This window comes from Haliotis rufescens, unplaced genomic scaffold, assembly GCF_023055435.1.
Source record: "Haliotis rufescens isolate VD_foot unplaced genomic scaffold, xgHalRufe1.0.p SCAF_7, whole genome shotgun sequence".
Taxonomy (NCBI): domain Eukaryota; kingdom Metazoa; phylum Mollusca; class Gastropoda; order Lepetellida; family Haliotidae; genus Haliotis; species Haliotis rufescens.
Genome location: NW_025964361.1, coordinates 30,519,563 through 30,542,024, shown reverse-complemented (window position 1 = coordinate 30,542,024; position 22,462 = coordinate 30,519,563). Strand labels below are relative to the sequence as shown.

The following is a 22,462-nucleotide window of genomic DNA, read 5'->3' as shown; positions in this document are numbered from 1 at the left end:
CTTCGGGCAAAGTACAAATGTAGTCTTATAAAAATCTGGTGTTCAGACCTAAATGCTCGGAACAAAGTCAAAGCCCCAAATATTTATGCTGTACCCCGTCCTTTCATATTCTTTTGATGTTGTTGATTGGACGAAACAAGAAATTCAGGGTATTAACACCCTCACACGAAGAATTATGTCAGACAATAGATCCTACGTACCACCCTCGCTCTTCCCTCAATCTCTTATATTTACCAATTATGACGGGAGGGCGTGGATTGATTAACGTTGGGGCGCTCCATGATAGAATTGTTTTGTGCACTTTTGCTCACATTTATTTGTCTGATGATCCTCTCGTGAAGCATGTCAAGACTCATGGTGAAAACAAGGCATTCCACAGTTTTCTGAAACGAGCCAAGGATGTGGGACATAATCTCATTGTCAGTGTTGATTATGTTGATGGTTCTGTACTGATGAACGGTACAGAAATGAGTGTCAGCCAAGCGAAGTGCAAAATCAAGTCGGCCCAGACTCAGCCTTTCAAGGAGAGGCCACCTGAACGACCACTGCATCGAGTTTACGTGCAGTGTGTTGAGAAGATCAGAAACCCTGCAGAGTCCTTCGCTTGGATGAAGTCGGCTGGTCTGAAAAGTGAAACAGAAGGTTTTCTGTTTGCTGCTCAGGACCAGTCACTTCCCACTCGAAACCGTCAATGTGTGATTTTGCATCAAAAATGTAAATATGAAATGTAGATTATGCAATGAGCCTCAGACGTATCCTGGCCAACAAACCTGATCTTGACCTTTTTGATAAATCAAATGAAATCATTTTTATTATTGAATTTTCTGTCCCTTTTGACACTAATGTGATTGACAAGATTCAGGAAAAACATGGCAAAAATGCAGACCTCGCCTTCGAGGGTACCAAGTTGTCCGACTCCCCATTGTTCTCGGTGCCCTAGGTTTGGTACCTCCCAATCTGTTGAGTATTGGGAGACTGCTCGGGTTTGCTACCAGGAATACAGCCCTTCTGACAATCTGGGTAATGGAGAAGGCTGCAGTGTTGGGGAGTCTTCACATTCTTCGAAACGTTCTAGGTGGGTTGGACTAGGCAGCGCTTCCTGGGAGAAGTCCCATTCGCTCTCTGGGCTGCGTGTAGAAGGGGCAAGAGCCCTGAGCTGATGATGAGTCTAACAAGCTTGATGGATAAATAATATTCCAATTGAGGCAAGAAAGGTGTTCATGGTCCTGTTAATTATATACGTTCCTTGAAACCATACACGCCTCACTTTTACTTCAAAGGTTTTGATACAAAGATAACACCAATACTATTATACGGGGCTGAAATTTGGTGATTCAGTGGCATAGAACCGAGTCTGGCAGATGTTTTATTCAGTCGCTCGCTGTTGTGAAATGTGTCAAATATTGGCTGTCTCTTAATAATATGCAGGCAACTTGTTTACCCCAAAAAATGTTACAATATGTTGCGGTTGTACGATGAACAAGGCCACGTAAATTGGGTAACGAAACTTAAATCTGTTACTTTCAGATTAGGATTTGGTGATGTCTGGTACTTGCAAACATGTGGTAATAAAATCGCGTTTTTAAATATGTTACGTCAAAAATCATTTTTAATGTTTGGCAGAGTAATCTATGCGAAAAAAAACAAATGGCTTATTATGCACAGTTTAAAACATAAATGAGAACTATTTGAGTAGTATAACTGTAAATAAATTCAGGACTCGTTTTCGGTTCAGTTCAATATTCCTCGTGAATTTAGAAAATGTAAAGTATATAACCTAAACCATATCGAAAAAGAATATCACTTTTTGTTAATGTTTCTTTGTTATAGCCATCTGAGGCTAAGTTTTTGCATCTTTCCAAATATTCTGAAGTTTAATACACTACTGTCATCGCAAGACCCTATTATCAATATGAATACAGAAAAGTACTTGTTTTACGCCAATGCTGTAAGAACACAAATAGTACTCCAACTTTGATAATATGCAATTATGTGAAAACTGCTTTTGTTTTAAAAATGCAAAGGAATTTGTTGTATTTTATACTGTTTGCACCTAAATTGTATTTCGTTTGTACAAAAAGGCCCGTGGCCTACAAGTGCTGAATAAAGTGAAGACTTATTATTCGTAATAGCTTCCTTCAACAGTGCGCGTTTATTCAGGAACAACAAAACGTTGAGCAATTGAACTCGTGTAAGTGCCCTACATCTTACATATTCCAACAACCGCTCAACAACGACAACCTGGTCGTTATTTACAGGTTTTCTTTATGGGTCATAACTGGCGATTTTGTTAAATCTTGGTACAAAGGTGTATCTAGGCTAGGGACACTATACAATATGACTGTATTTACGTTGCTACCTTGCTTCCATGGAAACGGAAAGGGCATCTGCAGAGCTTATTAATCGATGTTCAGATATTTCGTTCAAATTTAGTATTTAGAAAGAACGTATTTTAGGACTCAACCGAATAGGTTTTTTTCCCATCAATGGCAATATAACCGAGGCATCTGATTGGTCGAAATTTAGTTGTTCGATTTTGCTAAAAGGGATATTTAGATATACTTTTGTACACAAAGCACATTTTATTACAATACCAACGGAATGGAGTCCTCTGATTGGTCGAAATTTGGATAGGTAGCCCTATTTAAGACTATTTTACCATACTAATAAGTACTCTTTATGTAACTAGGTGTGGATGATCAGCACAACATACAGTGATATAACCTCATCCAGAAATCCAAGATCTCACAGTCGCCATTTTTGTAATTTACAGGTCTCAAACATCTAAATGAGTAAATATCTATTTATGAATTCCTTTTGAAAACCCTCGTGAATATCATTTCATTAGATTATTAGTTCATTGTAGGCCCGCAACGAAGTTAGGGGGTATAATGGAATCAGCGTGTCAGCCCGTCTGTCGGTCTGTCAGCATAGAATAACTTTCCGAACAATTCCTCAATGACAATCCAATACGATTTATACATAAAATATGTCGAAAGATAGCATTTAGAGCTCACCTGGTAAGAAGTTCCGTGGTGAGCTTATGTCAGCTCCCCAGAAGACCGAATGGTCGGTTCCTAACTGACATGAAATACTGGTACTCTACAGGCCGTATGCCTAATGTTCTTTTTCGCTATTTTCAATCAACAATGGTCTTACTACAGGATATGCTAAACTGCTACAGAAAAGGTATAGATTTCATATCCGAAAAATATAAACTTTAAGTGGCTATATTTGACTCCGCACGGTACTTGGGAAATCTACGGGTTTTTTTAACCAAGCATCATTGCATTGGAATTCCTGTCGTTTGTAATAGCATATGATTCTGGTGTATGCTTAACTGTCATATCCTTAATACTGCAACAAAATGTCCATTATTTTACGCCTAAAACTCTGTTAATGGACCATTCTAACAACCCACCATCATTTACAACTTGGTCTGATCTGCTTGGGCTGAGTCCTCCTTTCCGTCGTTACGGTATTAGGTTTGTTTGTTTGTTACAACAAATAAACCAAATAATGTGAAAGACGGGTGATAAACAGTGTCTTTTAAAACAAGGAAATGTATGTTTCACAGCCAAAACCTGCTTGTTAATACTAGTAGGAAACATATTTCATATGATTTCATATGAAGAGGTTGGTGGTGGGGTTTGTGGTGTTGTCCCTCCTAACTGTACGTGAGCTGCTCTGTACATCTTCGTATGTACTGGGGGTTGGGGTGTGGTATAAATAACCAAGTGTCTATCTATCTGAATAAGAGGAATACACCATAACTGGGCAATGGACTCATGGTCTGAAACAACTTCACGTAAAGAAAAGTCAATACAAACAATCAGTAAAATCCAACATAAATAAACAACAACATCGTATATGAAACAGCGGGGCTTGGAGCTGTGTCTAAACTATTATCCCAGTGACACGCGTTCTCTCGTCACGCTTGAAGGCCCGATTTTGATTCCCCACATGGATACAATGAGTGAAGTGACTCCGTCGTGATATTGCTGGAATATTTTTACAAATTGTAATCACATAGGTAAGGTGGCTCGTTTGATTATTTAAAACATGGAAATATGAACTTTCCATTTCATTTGAATAGGAAATACGACAGATATGATTGCATTCAAGCCATTAAAAGTCGTACATGTACATGTAGCTTTACATAAATGATTATCACCCTGTGGGTGTGCTCTCTCCGTGTTGTTACTGTAAACAAGAAAACACTTGCTGCATAGCAAGCGATGGCGACGACAACGGGAAGGCTTATGTGACACAATACGCCAATGGTGCAGTCCTAAGTACTACATTTATTTTCCGCATTATTGCTAAGTACACGTGAAGATCCGGATTAGAATAGGCAACCCATGCTTGCTGTAAAAGGCGACTAAAGGGAACGGCTTGTCAGGCTCGCTGGCTTGGCTGATGTATGTCATCGTATCCCAATGGCGTAGATCGGTTCGCATGATGTAAATCAATGGATTGTCTGGTCTGACTCGATCATTTACAGACCGCCGTCATATAGCTGAAATATTGCTGAGTGTGGCGTTAAACAACAAACAAACAAAGCAAAGAAGAATATACACAGTACTGGTAATGAAAATGATTATCAAGTCTATAATTTGGAAAAAAGGCAAAGGTATGATGTTATTGCCTGTCTAGACTAACATATGCCACCGACGTAAAGTTATGTATAATGTTAAATAACAGTAATTATATACAAGAGTCGTCGGGTGAATATTACTGTGCCAGGATCACCCAAACCCTCTTTGCTGCATTTTAAATTTTAATGTGTACATAATAATAATAATAATAATAATAATAATAATAATCCACTTGTCATGCTCCAATCCATCCACTAGGTAGTTGCACACAGCACTAATAATAATGTGCATATTTATAATGCGCCAAATCGATGCCCCCATGCGTGCTTAAAGCTCTAGGGTATTACCCCGATCAATGGATCAGTGTGCACTCCATCATCATTCTCAACTCCCTGGGAAGTATACAACCCAAGCTGCTTGTGAGGCGCAAGAAGGTCAACACCCACATTACCATCTCATCCTACCGGGTACCCATTCACTGCTGGGTGAACAGAGGCACATTTCGAACAAAGTCACTTGCCTGATGAGGCACCACATGTGCTCCATGTGCTTCACAAGGGGTAGGACCTTGGCCCTTGAACCTCTGCTTAACGTCAACCTGATTTGTAACAGGTGCGCTGTGAACAGGATCACGTGCCACCACATTTACATAAATGCTACTGAGGTTATGAACTCCGGGACTTCAGTTCCAACAGCCGAAACGTCCACGCAGTTCAAGTAAATATACAAGGTCAAGCGACCGCGGCCTGTAAAGAAGCCAGACAATGAAGTGACGAACCAAACAATCCAGTGACACAATAGCCATAACGTCATTGTCCATTTTCAATGCCAGTGACGACGACACCTACAATGTATCCACATTCCTTTGATACCAGTACCACATAGAGACACTGTACACTTTAACGGGACTACTGTTCACCGTTAATGTTGGATTTTGAAATGTATTGAAGTGCTGATTTCCCAAACTGATGTATCTTGAGAAATAAGACAACCTCGTTTGGTAAAATATCAATGTTAATTATTCGTCACGTTTTCTTATTTAAAATTTCATTGACTTATTGCTAAATTAAGGATCACGATTACGAATTAACAAAATGACCAGTTCCAATTACCTTGTCAAATCTATGCAATATTAATGAAGCTTTCCTGTTGTCTGTCTACGAGAAAGGTATCATTTTCAAAACGACCAGTACAACCTAAAGCAAAGAGCATTACGATCATATATCGTTCACTTCTTTGATAGGCATTTAGAAGTTGGAGTACTAAGTGAGGATAAGAAATTTATAGATGAACAACTTCTTTATTACAATTAAGAGCGACGTTTCGGTGTAGGTTCTAACACCGTTATCAAGCAAGTGATTTACAGATTACTTACTTACTTACTTACTTTGGAGATTTAACGTGCGCTTTCCGACTGATGCGTATTTCGCACACGGGCCCGGCCAGGCCATTTAATGTGTTTCCGAAAGGGGCGAAAGTGGTCTGTGCAACCAAAGAGGGGGGTTTTAGGGGTTGCTTATATAGAATTTGGGAATTTTGAGATTTGGAATAGATGCCGATGGGATTGGGGAGGAGAACTAAGGGAGCTGGGTATGGTGGATGTTTGTTTGTTTATGTGATTTTGATTTGGTAGGTTATTGTGTTTTTAGATGCGTTTTATTAGTTCCGTTTTTATTAAGAATACGCCTAAGGCCTTGAAGTTTTCTTGTTTATTTTGTGGGTTTAGTATTGCTTCTAGAGTTAGAGCCTTGTTTAGATTGAGGGTGGTTTGTAATGCGGTTCGATGTGTTAGGTAGTGTGTGCAGTGGATGAGTGCGTGTTCTGGGGTTTCTGTTTTTTTTGCAGTGTGGGCAGTTACCTGTAGTGTGTTTTTAAAATTTTTTTAGGTGGTTATTTAGGTTGGTGTGTCCTGTTTGGAGTTTAGTGATTACTCTGTCGATTTTTTTGGATGGATGGAGAATTTTTGGTTTGGTTAGTGGTTTAATTTGCTGAGCACTTTTTTCATTTGGCTGTTTGAGTTTAGATATAGGTTATGCCATTTTTGTGATTTTTTGCTTGTTTACACTTTTAATTTCTGATTTTGAGATGGGTAAGTTTAAGCTTATTTCTGGGATTTTGAGGGATAGTTTAGCTGCTTTATCGGCGTTTTCATTACCGTATATTCCTACGTGGGCGGGTATCCACAAGAAGGTTATTTGTTTGCCTGCCTTAGTTAGGTCGTTGGAGCTTTTAAGTATTTGATTTATTAATTTAGGTCGGTTTTTGGTATTTTTGTTTTGGAGGGCTTGCAGTCCACTTAGGGAGTCGGTAAGTATTAGGATTTTTTTGTGGTTTTTTTTGGATTCTTGATTATGGAGGGCTGAGACCATGCCCATTAGTTCTGCCGTGAATATTGATTGGTTGTTTGGGAGTCGGAAGGATTGTGTGGTTTTAGTTGGTTGTGTGGTTTTGAGGTCGGATCTGAGGATCCGTCCGTGTAAATGTGACACCAATTTGGCCAATTTTCGTGTATGTATGCTAGTGTGGTAGTTTTAGCTATGTTTGGGTCGGTTTGTTTATTTATTTGGCTAGCTAGTGTTGTGTCTTTTTTGGGTATTTAACGTTTAGGGGTGAAGATATTTGATTGTTTGCAGTTTTGTTTAAGATTTTTAATTTGGTGTTCATTTAGGTAGTTTGTTATTCTTTGGGATATTGGGGTAAGTAAGGGGTGTTTACGAGCTAGAGCTTGGTTTTTGGGGCTGATGTTTTGGTTTATTAAGTTTTGGATGAGAGGGTTTTATTGGGACGCGGCCCAGAAATTTAAGCTTAGCTGTTCCCTGCGTAGACTTAGTGGCATTTCTCCTGTTAAGGCCTGAAGTGAGGTGTAGGAGGTACCATGTTGGGTGCGTGTAATTAGTTTGAGAGCCTGATATTGTATTGAGTCAAGTTTTTTAGATAGAGAGTTGTTTAGGGTGTTGTATATGGCGCAGCCGTAGTCTAGTTTTGATCTAATTAGTGATATGTAGAGAGAGAGGAGGGTATCTTTGGATGCTCCCCAGTTAGAGCCAGTTAGGCATCTTAGGGTGTTTAGGTCTTTACTGCATTTAGTTGTTAGGTTTTGGATGTGAGCATCCCAGGTGAGATGTTCATCGAAAATAAGTCCTCAGAATTTGGTTTGTTTTTGAAATTTGATTGTTTGATTGTTTAGCTGGAGGATTGGGGAGGCGGGTTTCATGTTTTTATGTTTGAATACTATTCCTGTTGTTTTTTCTGAGTTAAGGGAGAAGCCCCATTTGTCAGCCCATTGTTGTATTTTATTAAGAGATTTTTGGAGTAAATTTTGGACCATGTTCATGCTTTTAGTGCGGATCCAGATGGCTCCATCATCCGCGAATTTTGATGTGTTTACTTTAGGGGATACGCCCTCGAATAGATCGTTTATCATTATATTGAAGAGGGTGGGGCTGAGGATACTGCCCTGTGGAGTACCATTTTCTAGGGGACATTGGTCCGATAGAGTTTGGTCTATACCCACGGTTATTTTACGATTGTTTAGGAAGTCCTGGATGTAGTTTATTATCTGACCTTTGAGTCCTATTTTTTTTAAGTTTTTGTGTTAGCCCATCGTGCCATACCATGTCGAAAGCTTTAGAGAAGTCTAAGAAGATGCCTGTGGTATATTGTTTATTTAGTTGTCCTGTCTTAATATCTTGTTCTAGTCGGGCGAGGTTATCTAGGGTTGAGCGGCCAGGAGTGAAACCGCTTTGATCTGGGTTTATGATGTTATTTTGGGTTAAGTAATGTTGTAATCTATTTTTAGCCATTGATTCCATTACTTTACATAAGTTTGAAGTTAGGGATATTGGTCTATATGAGTTAGCTTGATTAGCTGGTTTATTAGGTTTAGGGATTGGTATGACTAGGGCCTGTTTCCAGGGAGTAGGAACCTGTCCGTTTAGGTAGATGAGATTGTATAGTTTGAGTAGTGCCTGGAGTAGTTTTAGGGGGAGTTTTTTAATTATTTGGTAAGAAGTTAGGTCTAATCCTGGGGCTGTGCCCTTTTTCCTGTTTTGGATTACGTAGAGGAGCTCCTCCGTTGTGTAGGGTTGATTTATTTCTAGATTGTTATTGTTTGGTTCTTTTGTGGGTTTGTTTTCTGTTTTAAGTTTATCTTGGAATTTTTTACTGACGTTGGTGTTACTGCTAACGGCCGAAAAGTGGTTGGCGAGATTATTTGCTTTTTGGGCGGGGTTGGTGGAGTTGTCAATGTTAGGGGTTTTTTTTATGTCGTTTTAAGCCTCTGATGGCGTGGATTTTGCGCCAGACCATTCTGGCATCTGTACGGTTATTTATACCTTCGCAGAATTTTTTCCAGTCTCTACTTTTGGCTATTTGGACTAGTTTTTGAACCTGGTGGTTTAGTTCGTGGGCTATGTTTAAATATTTGTAGTCGCGTTTTGCTTTATTGAAGGCTGATTTACGTTTTCGTCTAGTCTGTTCTATTTCCTCATTCCACCATGGTACCGTCGGTTTGCCTGTCTTAGATGTTTTGAAGGGGATGGAGGTTTTGGCTGCGTTTATTATATAGTCTGTTAGGTTTTTACAATAGGTTTCTGGATCATTATTTTCTATTTCGTTTAAGTTAGCTTCGTTGCAGATATCTTGGAATTGGTCCCAGTTAGCTTTATTGTAATGGAATTTTGGTTCTTGGTTTTCTGTTTGGATTGGTACGTTTGTATTTCCTATGGTTATGTTTATTGGGAAGTGGTCACTACCTAGCGGGACGTCGTGCACTTCCCATTGAGTACTTTGGGCTAGATCTGCGGTGCATATGGTTAGGTCGATAGCCGACATTTTCTGGTTTATCTTATCGTACCTCGTGGGTTGGTTGCTATTAAGGAGTACTAGGTCGTTTGTTTCTATCCATTCGGAGATTAATTTGCCATGATTATCTATTTTATCATCTATGCTCCATGTAGGATGGTGAGCGTTAAAATCTCCTAGGAATATAGTAGATTTATCGCTTATTTGGAGTAGTTTGTTTAGATCCTCAGGTTGGACTTTTTGTTCCGCCCAGTGGTAAATATTTGGGCGGAACAAAAAGTCCATCTGAGTGCAGTAAGCAAGTATATATACACGTAGGAGGCAATGTTTATACAGTAGGGTAGATATTGTTATACTGGAGTAGAGAAGCCTGTTGTGTACACACAAGGGCAGTGATGATAACCATCGGTGAAGTCAGTGCCATGAAACAAAGGATGAAGCCAGTAATGTAAACAACGGGATTATGCCTGATTGGGGTCATTGGGGTCTTTGATGAGTTGATGGTACGCCAGGGGTATGTAATAGCCTTGGTCACGGTTGATTGAGGGCTGAAGTCTTTTGATGTTGATGGCTTCTTGTAGTTTCCTGATCTTGAAGTCTTCGAGGTAGGTGGCGAGGGTTGTGACTCTCTCCCACTGGATGCTGTGGCTTGGGTTGTCACGGATGTGGTCTGATAGGTCTGATTTAGAGTCATCTTTGGAGACTGAGCTTGGAGACATATATCGTTACTTGTCAACTTTACCGTGATTCGGGTAAGAATAGATCTTCAGCAACCCATATTTGCCGTAAAAGGCGTCTATGCTTGTCATAAGAGGCGACTAACGGGATCGGGTGGTCAGGCTTGCTGACTTGGTTGACGCATATGATCGTATCCCAGTTGATGAGATAATGCACCCCTCTTGTCCCCCAAAAAACGTATTTCGCATGAAACCCAACTACCCCATCCTATCCGAATATATAGCTGTAAATTAATGTTGCTGCTTGAGGCGAACAACAGTGACTCAATTGACTTTTTATCCGATGGTCTGTCTTCACTAATTTTGATTTTGATTGAGTGAATGAGTTGGGTTTTTCGCCGCTTTTAACAATACTCAAGTAATATGACGGCGGTGCAGGTACAATGTATGAGACGTCTACCACTTTGGCGAAACTCACCATCGCGTGTATGGTGCTGACAACCCTGCAGGTGCAAGCTCATCCTTTCATATCCAGGTACAATACGTTGTAGATGTTGATCACCACTACATTATTCAGAGACGGTGGTTCAGTATTGAATTAACGAGGGATTGATGAAGATGCCCTGAGGGCTTCCCCTTTTCCTCATGTTTACATTTTCCGCCAGTTAGCCTTTATATCTATATTAGTTGTTTGGTATGAGTATCACTGCGTTACTATATTCGTATGCATTTGTATAACGAGGCACAATGCATGGCTAACCTTTACAAAACAGCTGACAGGAGCACTATTTTGGTCCAGTTATACATAGTATGTACACACATAAATGTCACAGCGCAATTATTCAAGGATCGAAGTTGGGCGTGGGCAGACATCGACTCTTCAATAGGCCTTCCAGTAACTGGTGCCGGCAAAAAAACGCTGTTAGTTTACAATACACTCCTGTTCCATTGGAATACAAAATGGAGTTCGAGGAGGTTCCAAACGGACGAGAAAGGTGTATGCCCCAGGGTGTTTCAGTATTTAGTTGTGAGGATCTATATTACACTGTTCGGAATGCGTTTGTAATACGACGAATTTCTTGAACGGGCAGTTCATCTTTTTCGATACAACAATCCAACACATATTCCCATAATTAAAAATAATAATAATTCTGTATTGCACAACTGTATTATATTTATTAGCATGTTAGTTCACTCGCTCAGTCATACCCTGTGAGAAGCTCGAATCAGCATATTCGGACAACTTCATGCCTATTTAAGGGGCCGGGTGCTTATACTTCGTGACTTGGCGGATGACATGTCGATTGATTGAATCCGAGGTTTGCCTTGTCCAGATTCGATTAATTACAGGTCTCCGTGTTTTAGCTGGAATACTGAACATAATTTTCAGGGTTGTTAAGAACATGTTAATCATCAATGTGATGAAACGTAGAACTTACGGTCATAATTTTTTAATATTTGAGTACATCCTTTGATATCCGATGTTTTGAATCGCATGTGTTATCTTATATGAGTAGACATCAAACAGAACTTTGTAACATACAGCTGGAATGATGTTGATAATAAAATATTTACAACGACGCTAATAACCAAACTTTGGACTCATTGTTTTGTTTTTTTCATCTTGTGCATTTTGAATGACAGCACATTGGAGTTCAGAGTTACACTCGTGTAACACTGATAGGGGGCACAGGTGGCCCAGTCGTCCAAGGCGCCGCGATTCGCTGTGCAGAGTTGCCTCCCTTGGACACGCTAGAAACCTATGATTGTGGGTTCGAATCCCGGTTCGCCCCAATTATGTTTCTAGGTTTGTCAGCACCTACCCGTGCTCGTGGGTTTCACCGAAGTGGTAAACGCCTGAGACCTGCATCACTTCGGGCTTTCCTCCCATATTAAGCTGACACGCCGTGATATAACTGGAATATTGTTAAAAGCGGCGTTAAACCCAACTCACTCACTCACTCACTCACTCACTCACTGTAACACTGATAACATGCGCTATAGAGCGCTGATCCAAGATAACACCTCTACTAAATCTGTAGTAAGTCTCTTACTTATTTTCCTAAAATATCACACTGACCCAGTGACTTTTTCATTTAAAGTCTCTCGGAATATATCGAAATATGTTTTCCCCCATTTAAGTCACACCATTCCCTTTTTCGGTAGTTTGCAGTGTTTTACCTTAACCTAGAAATCTAGGGGTACAGAGGACGCCCAATATTTAAGTTCAAGGATCCTTATAGGAAATATCCCCTGCCGCTTCATACCAAAAGTCGTAAAGATGAAACTTGTTGTTACCCTGCCTGACGCTGGGCATTAGGGAGCTTAAAACGAAACAAGGACTGGTCTGATAAGTTGGGTATTCATGTTTAACTGCGGCATGGTATCTCAGTGGACTAGCGCTAAAACATTGGCATTAGGCCGGACAAATAGACGCACGCACGCACTTCGCTGGGTAAGTGCAATAATCTTGGACGCGACGTTAAACCCCATTTCACCTTCAGGAAATACGAGGGTCTCGTAAAGTAATGAAATAATGTAGTGTAAGATTTGATAATTACTTTTATTACAGAACCTTTTTCAAAATTTGGGTACCATGACTATATTATGTGCGTTCCTCTGTAGGTGTCCTTTCTGCGCAATTGTGTGTACTGGGAGCACATACCTGCGTCGTGTAAAACCCTTTGACTTAATCCCATATGAATAATTATGGAAAGACAATGCTGGTCGGAGAACATCCTTTTATAAAGTTTACAATATTAATAAATGTTGCAGTCCTAGTTAGTTAAACCGGTACGGGGGCACGGGTGGTCCAGTCGTCTAAAACGCAATTTGCTCCGCATACGATCAGAGTTGAGTCGCGTCGGTGTGCCAAAAACCAATAATCCTTGCTTTCTTCATTGATTTTGTTTTTAGGTTTGCCAGCACCATATCTGTGCCAAAGTGGCAAACGTCTTATATTAGACCTGCATCTATTCCGGGCGTTCATACCGTACTGAACTGACACGCCGTGATGCAACTGTTGAACGGCGTTAACCATCGCATACACACTCATAACAGGACGTGTAACATGGGGCGACTTGGCTCCACACGACGACTCACAAAGGTCCAATTATATTGATAGTCTTTTGCTGCCTATGGCATAGACTTATACGATAGGCTTTATCAACCGAGATGACAATAATAGTTAAATATAGATGTTAGAACTATTACACATTGGCAACATGCAAGCATCATCTGGGGTCTAGAAAACATAGACCACACAATGGCAGGGAAAACTCATAGATTTATTCCAACACATCGATAGTGAAAATATTTTGAAAAGTTCAAAGAGAGTTCACAGGGTCTAATACCAACAACACCCCATACGTTCTTTACAGCAGCCTTCGGACCACATTATCCAGGAGCAGGATATTGAAGTTATATCCTTTTCATTACATACTCATGGACCTTCCACCGTTAATCTATAAATACCGTATTCGACGTAATAAGCGCCGAGGGCGCCCTCAAAATTAGAAAAAGGGGCCTCTTATTAGAATAGAATTTTGGTGAAAAAAAAGAGTTGAAAGATCGTAAATTTCGTGGTTTATGCCTACAGCCTGAAATGATACAAAAGAAAAGTCAGTGCGTATTATACACGACAGATATATTTTTCCAGAATTTAATTGCCCATAATTAAGGGTGCATTTAACACACGAGTGCGTATTATACACGGATAAAAAAAAGTCTTGTGTACATTGTTCAATCGGAAGGGGTGCTAATTGGGATTGTTCACTTGCCAATATATTAACAACTATCGCCGTGGGCGCTTATTAAAACAGGGCGCTTATTACGTCGAATACGATCACCCAAAATAGAGGATATAGATAGACCATCCACATTAGGTTATATATAAGTACTGCCACTCAGAAATACATGTATGGCCCAACACATTATTCACTGATACATAAACAGAATGTGTGTTGCTGAGAGAGACATGCATACATGCTTTTAAGGACACCCATGTATTAAGAAAAAACACTTGCCGAGCAATCAGAACAAGTGGAGTAGTGTGCACCAACCGACATTTAGCTCATCACCTTGAAACGATTATGACGAATACACATGTGCACTAACAACAGGCATATTGATCTTGCTCTCAAAACATGATTCAAACTGGTAATTTCCAAGCTTTAAAAGTCACAAATACACGTTGTCGTAAGATTTGAACGCTTTGGTTTTGATTATCCCAGAGATGTAGAATATTAATTACTACAAGTTTCACAGGATTATTTGGCCCTTACAGCAGCTGCGCTTCTTTTGTAAGGCTTAATGATAACGTGACCATGGCCAGGACTCGCGCCTCGAAAGGTGGAGCCCCTGCCCACCTTTGGAAATAAATATTCCTCATATTTCCATTTCATATGTACCATACAATGCTAACATATCCTATCTACCATACCATGCTGCCGTAGCCTATCTACCATACCTTGCTAGTAGCATATCTACCATACCATGCTGCCCTAGCCTATCTACCATACCTTGCTAGTAGCCTATCTGCCATACCATTCTGCCTATCTACCATACCTTGCTAGTAGCCTATCTTCCATACCTTGCTGCTTTAGCCTATCTACCATACCTTGCTAGTAGCCTATCTACCATACCATAGCTTTCCATAGCATACTGCCGATAGAGCAGGGCATGCTTACCCTTTTCGCGGACAAATGGTGTCATCACCCATTTTCATTGATCCATTCATATAATTGTCCTAAGAATTCGGCCCTTTACGCCCCTTTTGCCTTTTAGGCCCAATGCAATCTGTTTCGGCAGATAATCGGGACTGATTATTCTCTGGCGTTGACGTTTTGAATTTTTTTTATACATTTGTGAAACGATATATTAAATGCATTTTAAAGGAAGGACATGTTTGAGGGGGGACATTCGCTGGATCATCATGATCAATGCAACATTTCATCTACCTTTATTTGTTTGCTTGTTTCTCAGAAGAGATTCTTTTACGATCAGTGTAGGGTGTACAGGGATTGGGACGAAGGACAAGTGACAATGTAAACTCAGATATGACCTTTATTTACTGTAAGACAAATCACTAAGAACGGAAGTGTGCTGATTGGAATTAGAAATTATTTGATTTTAATGGAAAGACAGTAGTGAGGTACATGTCCGTGCGTTAGAGAAAACACGGTGGCCTGGTCGTTTCCTGTGCTCGGACATCTCAGCAGAAATAGGTCCGATCGGACTTCTACTTTTACCTGATACGGATGGGGCAACATGTAGTCCACGGGCTTTCCTCACAGGTGTTCCTAAATATGTTGGTGGGATGGATCTTACTGTATTATGTTAATGCAAGCAGTATATAGGCAAACTATCCCTAAATGTACACATGGCAAATAGATCATCATGATTAAAGTATATTTGCAAAAGGTATCTTAACAGAATAAACCATATGTAGAATGTCATAAGAACCGGATTTCGCAAACGACACAATCACCAATGTATTTCAGCAATGAGTTGATAGTATGCAATCGCTGATTCCCCGCGGTTATGTATTATGAGAGATATTGTTGCATTGATCTGTACACAGAAGCACATATTTTAATATGTGCATCTGACTGTCCCAATTCATTAGTCTTATTCCACATAACCATTACAGCAGTATCTGAGTTCATGATGAGTCGGAATCGTACATAAATCGACTGTTTATTTCAGAGATTTCTTACGAAAATGGAAAGGGTTTTGCAGGTTTTATTCATGTAATTGATTTTATCACAGGTGATGCACAGTTCATTTTATCCCAGATGTCTGACACATGCTGCCGGTGTTTAGATGTATATTTGTAACAACGCTCTGAAAAGTATATCCGCCAAAGTGAAAATGAGAGTAAGTGTTGCGATCTAGTCACAATCTCATATCAATAAAAGAACACGGATCTACAATGATACGCTTTTTTAACGTAAAGTGTTGGTATCAAACTTCGGATTCATTTTACCCATCACTGTTTCAATTAAAACAAATAATCAAATCGTGGACCTACCCTTAGACCTTTTTCTATTATTATGAAATATGTTCTTTTGAGAAGGGGATGAAGTAAACTGCAATGTTATTAAAGATTTCTTAAAAAAGAACTTTCACACACACACACACACACACACACACACACACACACACACACACACACACACACACACACACACACACACACACACACACACACACACACACACACACACACACACAAACACACAAACACACACACACATAAATAAGTACGAGTGCATTTCGTAATATGTTGGGATCCTACAGAGCATCTGTATGTGATAAGTTCTGAACACTGACATATGAATTGTACAACTGCTGTATATGACGAGTGACCTTCGTTTCTTTATTTCTACTTTCAGACAGTACTCTGTTACCTGTTGGTGTTGGGGTTTATGAAAGGTAAGTATATCAAAACAAGTTTGTTAAATGTACGCTTTATGGTAAGAATACGACATTGAACACAAAGCTTGGTGCACAAAAGGGTTGACATATCAGAGAGTTGATCGATGAGTTCTGAGCCTCACATGGACGGAATGGTGCAGAAGTGACATCTTTTGTTGTGGACAAGTAGTTGCAGAAGAAGGGCTTAAAACCACTGGCATCATGAGCATATGGGTACACCACTAGGGAAGGCGGCCCCTTTATATGCCACGATAAAGAGGTTTGGCAGCAGAGCTTAAGCATGACTTGGAGAGACGACCACCTTTCTGCAAGGCCTGTCACGTTAGCAACACCAGAAATGCTTCAGACAATCCATGATATTGTGATGACCGACCGGCAAATGATTGAGCATCATATTCCTAGTTTCAGTTTCAGTATTAACTTTGGCTGTAAAGAAACTATCATCTCGTTGGATCCCAGAGATTCTGACATCTGATTAAAACCACACCAGGACAATCTAGCTCTGTTTGAAGCTAGCCAGAAAGGTTCTTGCAACGAATTATGACTGGGCTCACCACAACAATCTGCAAGTATTGATTACTGCACATTCCTCAAGTTTCCAAAGGTCATAGGTCCCTGATTATGTTACTGACTTGTCACAGCGAAACAATTTGCTTTTGTGGATATTAGTATACCTCTCTGACATCATTTAATGTCCACAACAAATTATTTCGCTCCTATTCAAGTTACTTATTATATATAATCTGTCCAAAGTGTCACAGCAATAGGAAAGTTTTTTCGGCTTATATCCACACCAGATTTATTGGAAAGCCTGCATTCAGAACATGATATAAATGAGATCGTTTCATTTATTTGGCGACGCGAATGCCCGTGTGTGGTTGCACTTGTCTAGTGAAGAATACTGATTAATTACTCTGTGTTGGTACCTCTTCTAGCGATCTGTGACATATACAAATGTCATATCCATTGTTATCGATCTATGTGTTAAAAATTTCTTAGTTTTACATTATTAACAGCGATAATATAGGTACATGTATCAAATATGTCAACCGCCTCCGTGGTCTAGTGCATTGAGAGTCTGCCCGGAAAGAGGACGGGTCGGTGGTCCAATTCCAGCCGCTTCATACCAAAAGACGTTAAACGACGGTACTTGTTATTACTCTGCCTAACGCTTAGCATTAAGGGGATAAAACAAGGACCGAAGATAGAATACTGTGTCTGAGTGGGGGTATTTATGTCAAACTGCAGCTTGGTATCTGAGTGGTTAAGCAGTATAAAAATAGTAAAAGCAGACTCACATGCACGCGCGCACACACACTCACACACACACAGATACACACACACACACATTGCAATATAAATTTGAACGTTAAACCCTTTCTAACCTCACCTCACGTATAACATATTAATGCCGTGAATGTATCTTCTATAAATAATCCTGTATACTGAAGACAGTATTTAGTTGTATGTCAGTAAAACAGCTTTGATATTTTTTTGTGATAAGTCTGTTTATATTGGTAGTTATTTACTATTTATGTTTCTACTCCTGTGGGGCACACAGTCAGGTTCCATACAACAATAATCAATGATCATGTTAGTGTTTTATCTTACAATCTCAAAACGAACAGTGTGACACATCTTCATGAACAGTCTTCGCATAAGATGCTGAAACATTCCTTTGGGGCGGTAGGGAAAACTCGTGGCTCGCACTTAGGTACAGTGTGACAACATAAAGCTAAACTCGCTCAACCACTGACAATTGTGAGGATACTGAGGAATTTATGCATAGTGTTACTGAAAATTACTGCAGTTAATTACTGCCCGAGTTAACAGTATTTACCAGAAGAAAAGAACATAGAGAAAAGGTTTAACTGTTTGCCTTAGAGAAGATCACAACACTTTATGTCGTGTTTTAGTACTTGGGTACAATTTGTGTCGGTTGCCTCACAGTTCGTACATTTTCGCAGGTTTTACATCAAACAAAGCATTGTATAACCGTTACTGTTCACTAGCATCTACCTAAGGGCATTGTATGTTTATATTTTTGCTATCTGCATCTGGTTAATTACAGGTCATTTATGATTTGACCTAATTTTTTTTCATATGTACTTTTCAATTATTGGAAGAAATAAAGAATGTCTGTTTGTCCTTCCAGAAACCTTCAACAACCTTTAATGATCATTTCAGATGTTTTTATTTGTTTCGCACTCAAATTAAGGAATGACAATACCAAGTTTTGACAACGGAAACCTGACGTTTCATGCTGTGGGAGTTTGCCAGTTGTATTGTGCTTGCCCACTGAGACACCAAGAATGCCCAACTTATACACTATACTGACTGAGAGCAGACCAATCCTTGTTTCGTTTCCGTAGTGCCAAAGTGAGTGAGTGAGTTGGGTTTAACGCCGCTTTTAACAGTATTCCAGTTATATCGCGTCGTGTCAGCTTAGTGTGGGAGGAATGCAAGTCTGAGACGTTTACCACATCCGTGAAACTCACGAGCACGGGTATGGTGCTGACAAACCTAGAAACATAATCGGGGCGAATCGTGCCCAAGGAACGCAACTCTGCACAGCGAATCGTGGTACCTTGGACGACTGGGCCACTCCTGCCCCCCGTAATGCCAAAAGGCAGGGTGACAAAAATAACCATCTTTTTACGTCTTTCGGCATGATTAGGACATCAGGATCAAACCATCGACCACGGAGGCGGTTGGAGGCGTTTCCCGTGGTTGATAAGAGAAATTAGATCTATGCGTCAGGAATGGATTGGCATTCACTTAAAATCGATTTGTACAATTTTGAGAAACAACAACATGTGATAATGCAGGCACACAAGAGACGACTGATTTATTTGTAACGTATTCATTCTTGTCACGTTAGTTAAACTTTCGTATGGTTACTATACCAGTCGATAGTGTGTCAGTTGTCAGTATTATTGCAACTACTATGACGCCCTGAGTAATGGGGGCGGTGAGGTAGCCTCGTGGTTAAAGCGTTCATTCGTCACGCCGGAAACCCATGTTCGAATCCCCACATTGGTATAATGTGTGAAGACCGTAACTGATGTCCAACGCCTGATATTCCTTGAATATTGATTAAAGTCGCGAAAAATCATCCACATTCACTCACTCATTCGAGTTATGAGTGAAAATGTAATGCATTATTCACAGTTCTACACACTCTTGTAATTGTTGTTCAACTTTAAATAGTCTTTTACTTTTTTCAGGAAACTCAGCAATGCCTAAAGGACGCCGATTCATCATTCAAGTTTATGATTCACTTCTGAAGAGATATTTTAACCCGTTTTACTTGTTTGTCTTCAGATGCTTCAGCCATGCCTAAGGGACGACGATTCGTTGTAGCGTTCTTTGAACAATTATACCAAGCTGCAAGCCTTCCAAACATGTTCTTTGTGATTCTATCTGAGTTCAATGCCACTGTTCACGTTGAGAGTGGATTCGGTATTTCAGAAGATTTACACATCCAAGGCATGGTAGACTACAAGTACAAAGTTGATGAAAGTTTTTATTACCAAGCCAACCTACAGGTGACTGACATGGCATTCCACTTTTCATCCACTGAGGAAATAACCTTGTTCTGTTATCACGTACTTGTCAATCGTGGAGACGGATACCTTGCCTTGCCGGTTGAGACTTTATCCACGGAATACATTGTAGTGACACACATTGATAATCACACATCTTCAACTGCTGAGGCTGAACTACCCTACACAAAGAAAACACAGACTGCTTTCCTCATCATCGCTACGGAGACCAATACCCAGGTGGACATCAGTCTAAAGATACGAGGACCCCTTATGGCAGGTGGATGTGGCAATGGGACATTCTTCAATGGGCAGAGCAGAACATTTACACTCAACAAGTATCAGACAGTTGGCGCCTACTGTGCCGAGGACATTACTGGAACACTGATTAGCAGTGACAAACCCGTGGCTGTGATTAGTGGGCATAACATGAAGTATACTACAAGCATTAAAGACGGCATGCAAGAAATGTTACTGCCTGTGAAGTCATTTGGGAGAAGTTTTTACTTGCCAGAACCGCCATCTATTACTGGTGGGGCAATATACAGAGTCGTTGGATCAACAGCGTCAACCTCTGTACGCTCCCCGTACGTCAGTGGTATATCTTTCTCCCTTGGTGCGCGGGAGTCTCATGACATAACTGTTGACTCTACCACAGGTCCAGTTTACATTGAAGCCGATAAACCTGTCATGGTTGTTCAAATAGTTATAAAAACACCATCACTGGCAATAGTTCCACCAACAAGTTTATACTCCAGCTCTTATGACATTGGAAAACCTGTTCTTCATGCGTCATTTGACCTGAAGAAGGTGCTCATAACAGTCATTGTTCCCACTGACAAGGTTCTCGGAATACGACCACAAATATTTCCACAATTCAAAGTTATTAAAGGCAGCTGTTTCTCAGAGGCATCAGTGGAGTTGACATCACCAGGATTTTACCGCCTGACCCACGAAGATGATGTTCCATTTGGAGCCATGATGTACGTGTTTCCGTATGTGGACAGTCAGTCTGTGTTTACGCATCCGGCCGGACTGAATCTGACAAATGATGTCGGTAAGTCTCAGTCATAAAACTTATCGAATCATTGTGACATTGACACAGGTGATTACATAACAAACAAACCAACAGAACTAAAAGAATTTGCTGTCACTTATACCAATATCAAATTACCAATACATTAGCAATAATTAATTATGTTTTACCCATAATGTGAAAGGTATTTAATTTCGAGAACAGGACAACTTTTCGACATAAAATACATGTGTCAGGAAGGTTAAAATTGATTTGCATCTGGTAACTCACATACCAAATAAACACGTCTAGGCCACCAACTCCCCCGATAAATCTTCCCAAAGGAAATAGGACCGTAGGATTATTATATAGAAAACAAATATCTGTTTTAACTATTTTAAATTTCACATACATATGGCAATTGGGATACGATGACATGCATCAACCAAGTCAGTGAGCCTGACCATCCGATGCCGTTAGTCGCCTCTTACGACAAGCAAAGTCGCCATTTACGGCAAGCATGGGTTGCTGAAGACCTATTCTACCCCGGATTCTATATCGTGACGAGAAGTTAAAAATTAATAATACATATATTTATATTAAATAAAAACTTGTCCTATTTTACACTGGATCTTCAACATATGGCATTGCACCAACAATGGTTTTGTCATTGTTTGATTATGGTGACAGCATTGTTACAACCCTTAATGTAACAATTATTAGTACTCTTTATGTACAACTTTTTACATTAAGGGTTGCGGGTTAACTCTTGTTTATAACCCTTAATGTAACAATTACTCTTAATGTAAAACTTTTAACATTAAGGGTTGCGGGTTAACTCGTGTTCACAACCCTTAATGTAATGATTACTCTTAATGTAAAACTTTTTACATTGCAATGTCACAGTTAGACACTGATTTTAAGTATATTAGACTGTTCTTTTGATAATGATAGCAATTATCCTGATTCCCGATGGTTAATTCTGACTCGATCGCCGAATTACAAGGGCGGCGCCATGTCTGTTTATAAACACTGAAAGTAATCTCTGCTTGACCTTTGATATTTGCATCTCTATCCGCATATGACCCCAACGGATATCGTTTTTATCCGTTGGCTTTATCCTGCCGAGAAAACGACCCATTATATGATAAATTCTATTACGAATAATTAGTCTTCACTTTATTCAGTACTTGTCCTTCTTGTACAAACGATTTAGTTGCAAACAGTATAAAATACAACACATTCCTTTGCATTTTTATAAAAAAAAAAGCAGTTTTAATTAACATAATTGCATATTATCAAAGTAGAAGTATTTGTGTTCTTACAGCATTGGCGTAAAACAAGTACTTTTCTGTATTCATATTGATAATAGGGTCATGCGATGAC

At 39.8% G+C, this 22,462-nt stretch overlaps 1 protein-coding gene across 1 annotated transcript in view; it reads left to right on the top strand.

Annotated features, from left to right (window-relative positions):
- LOC124148135 (fibropellin-1-like) overlaps window positions 1-22,462 on the top strand; it is a 55,873-nt gene that overhangs the window by 11,805 nt on the left and 21,606 nt on the right. The window contains exons 2-4 of the mRNA XM_046519098.2: window positions 15,848-15,955; window positions 16,474-16,513; window positions 19,841-21,118. Coding sequence (XP_046375054.2) covers window positions 15,902-15,955; window positions 16,474-16,513; window positions 19,841-21,118 — 1,372 coding nt within the window. The 5' untranslated portion in view covers window positions 15,848-15,901. The remainder of the gene's footprint in view (window positions 1-15,847; window positions 15,956-16,473; window positions 16,514-19,840; window positions 21,119-22,462) is intronic.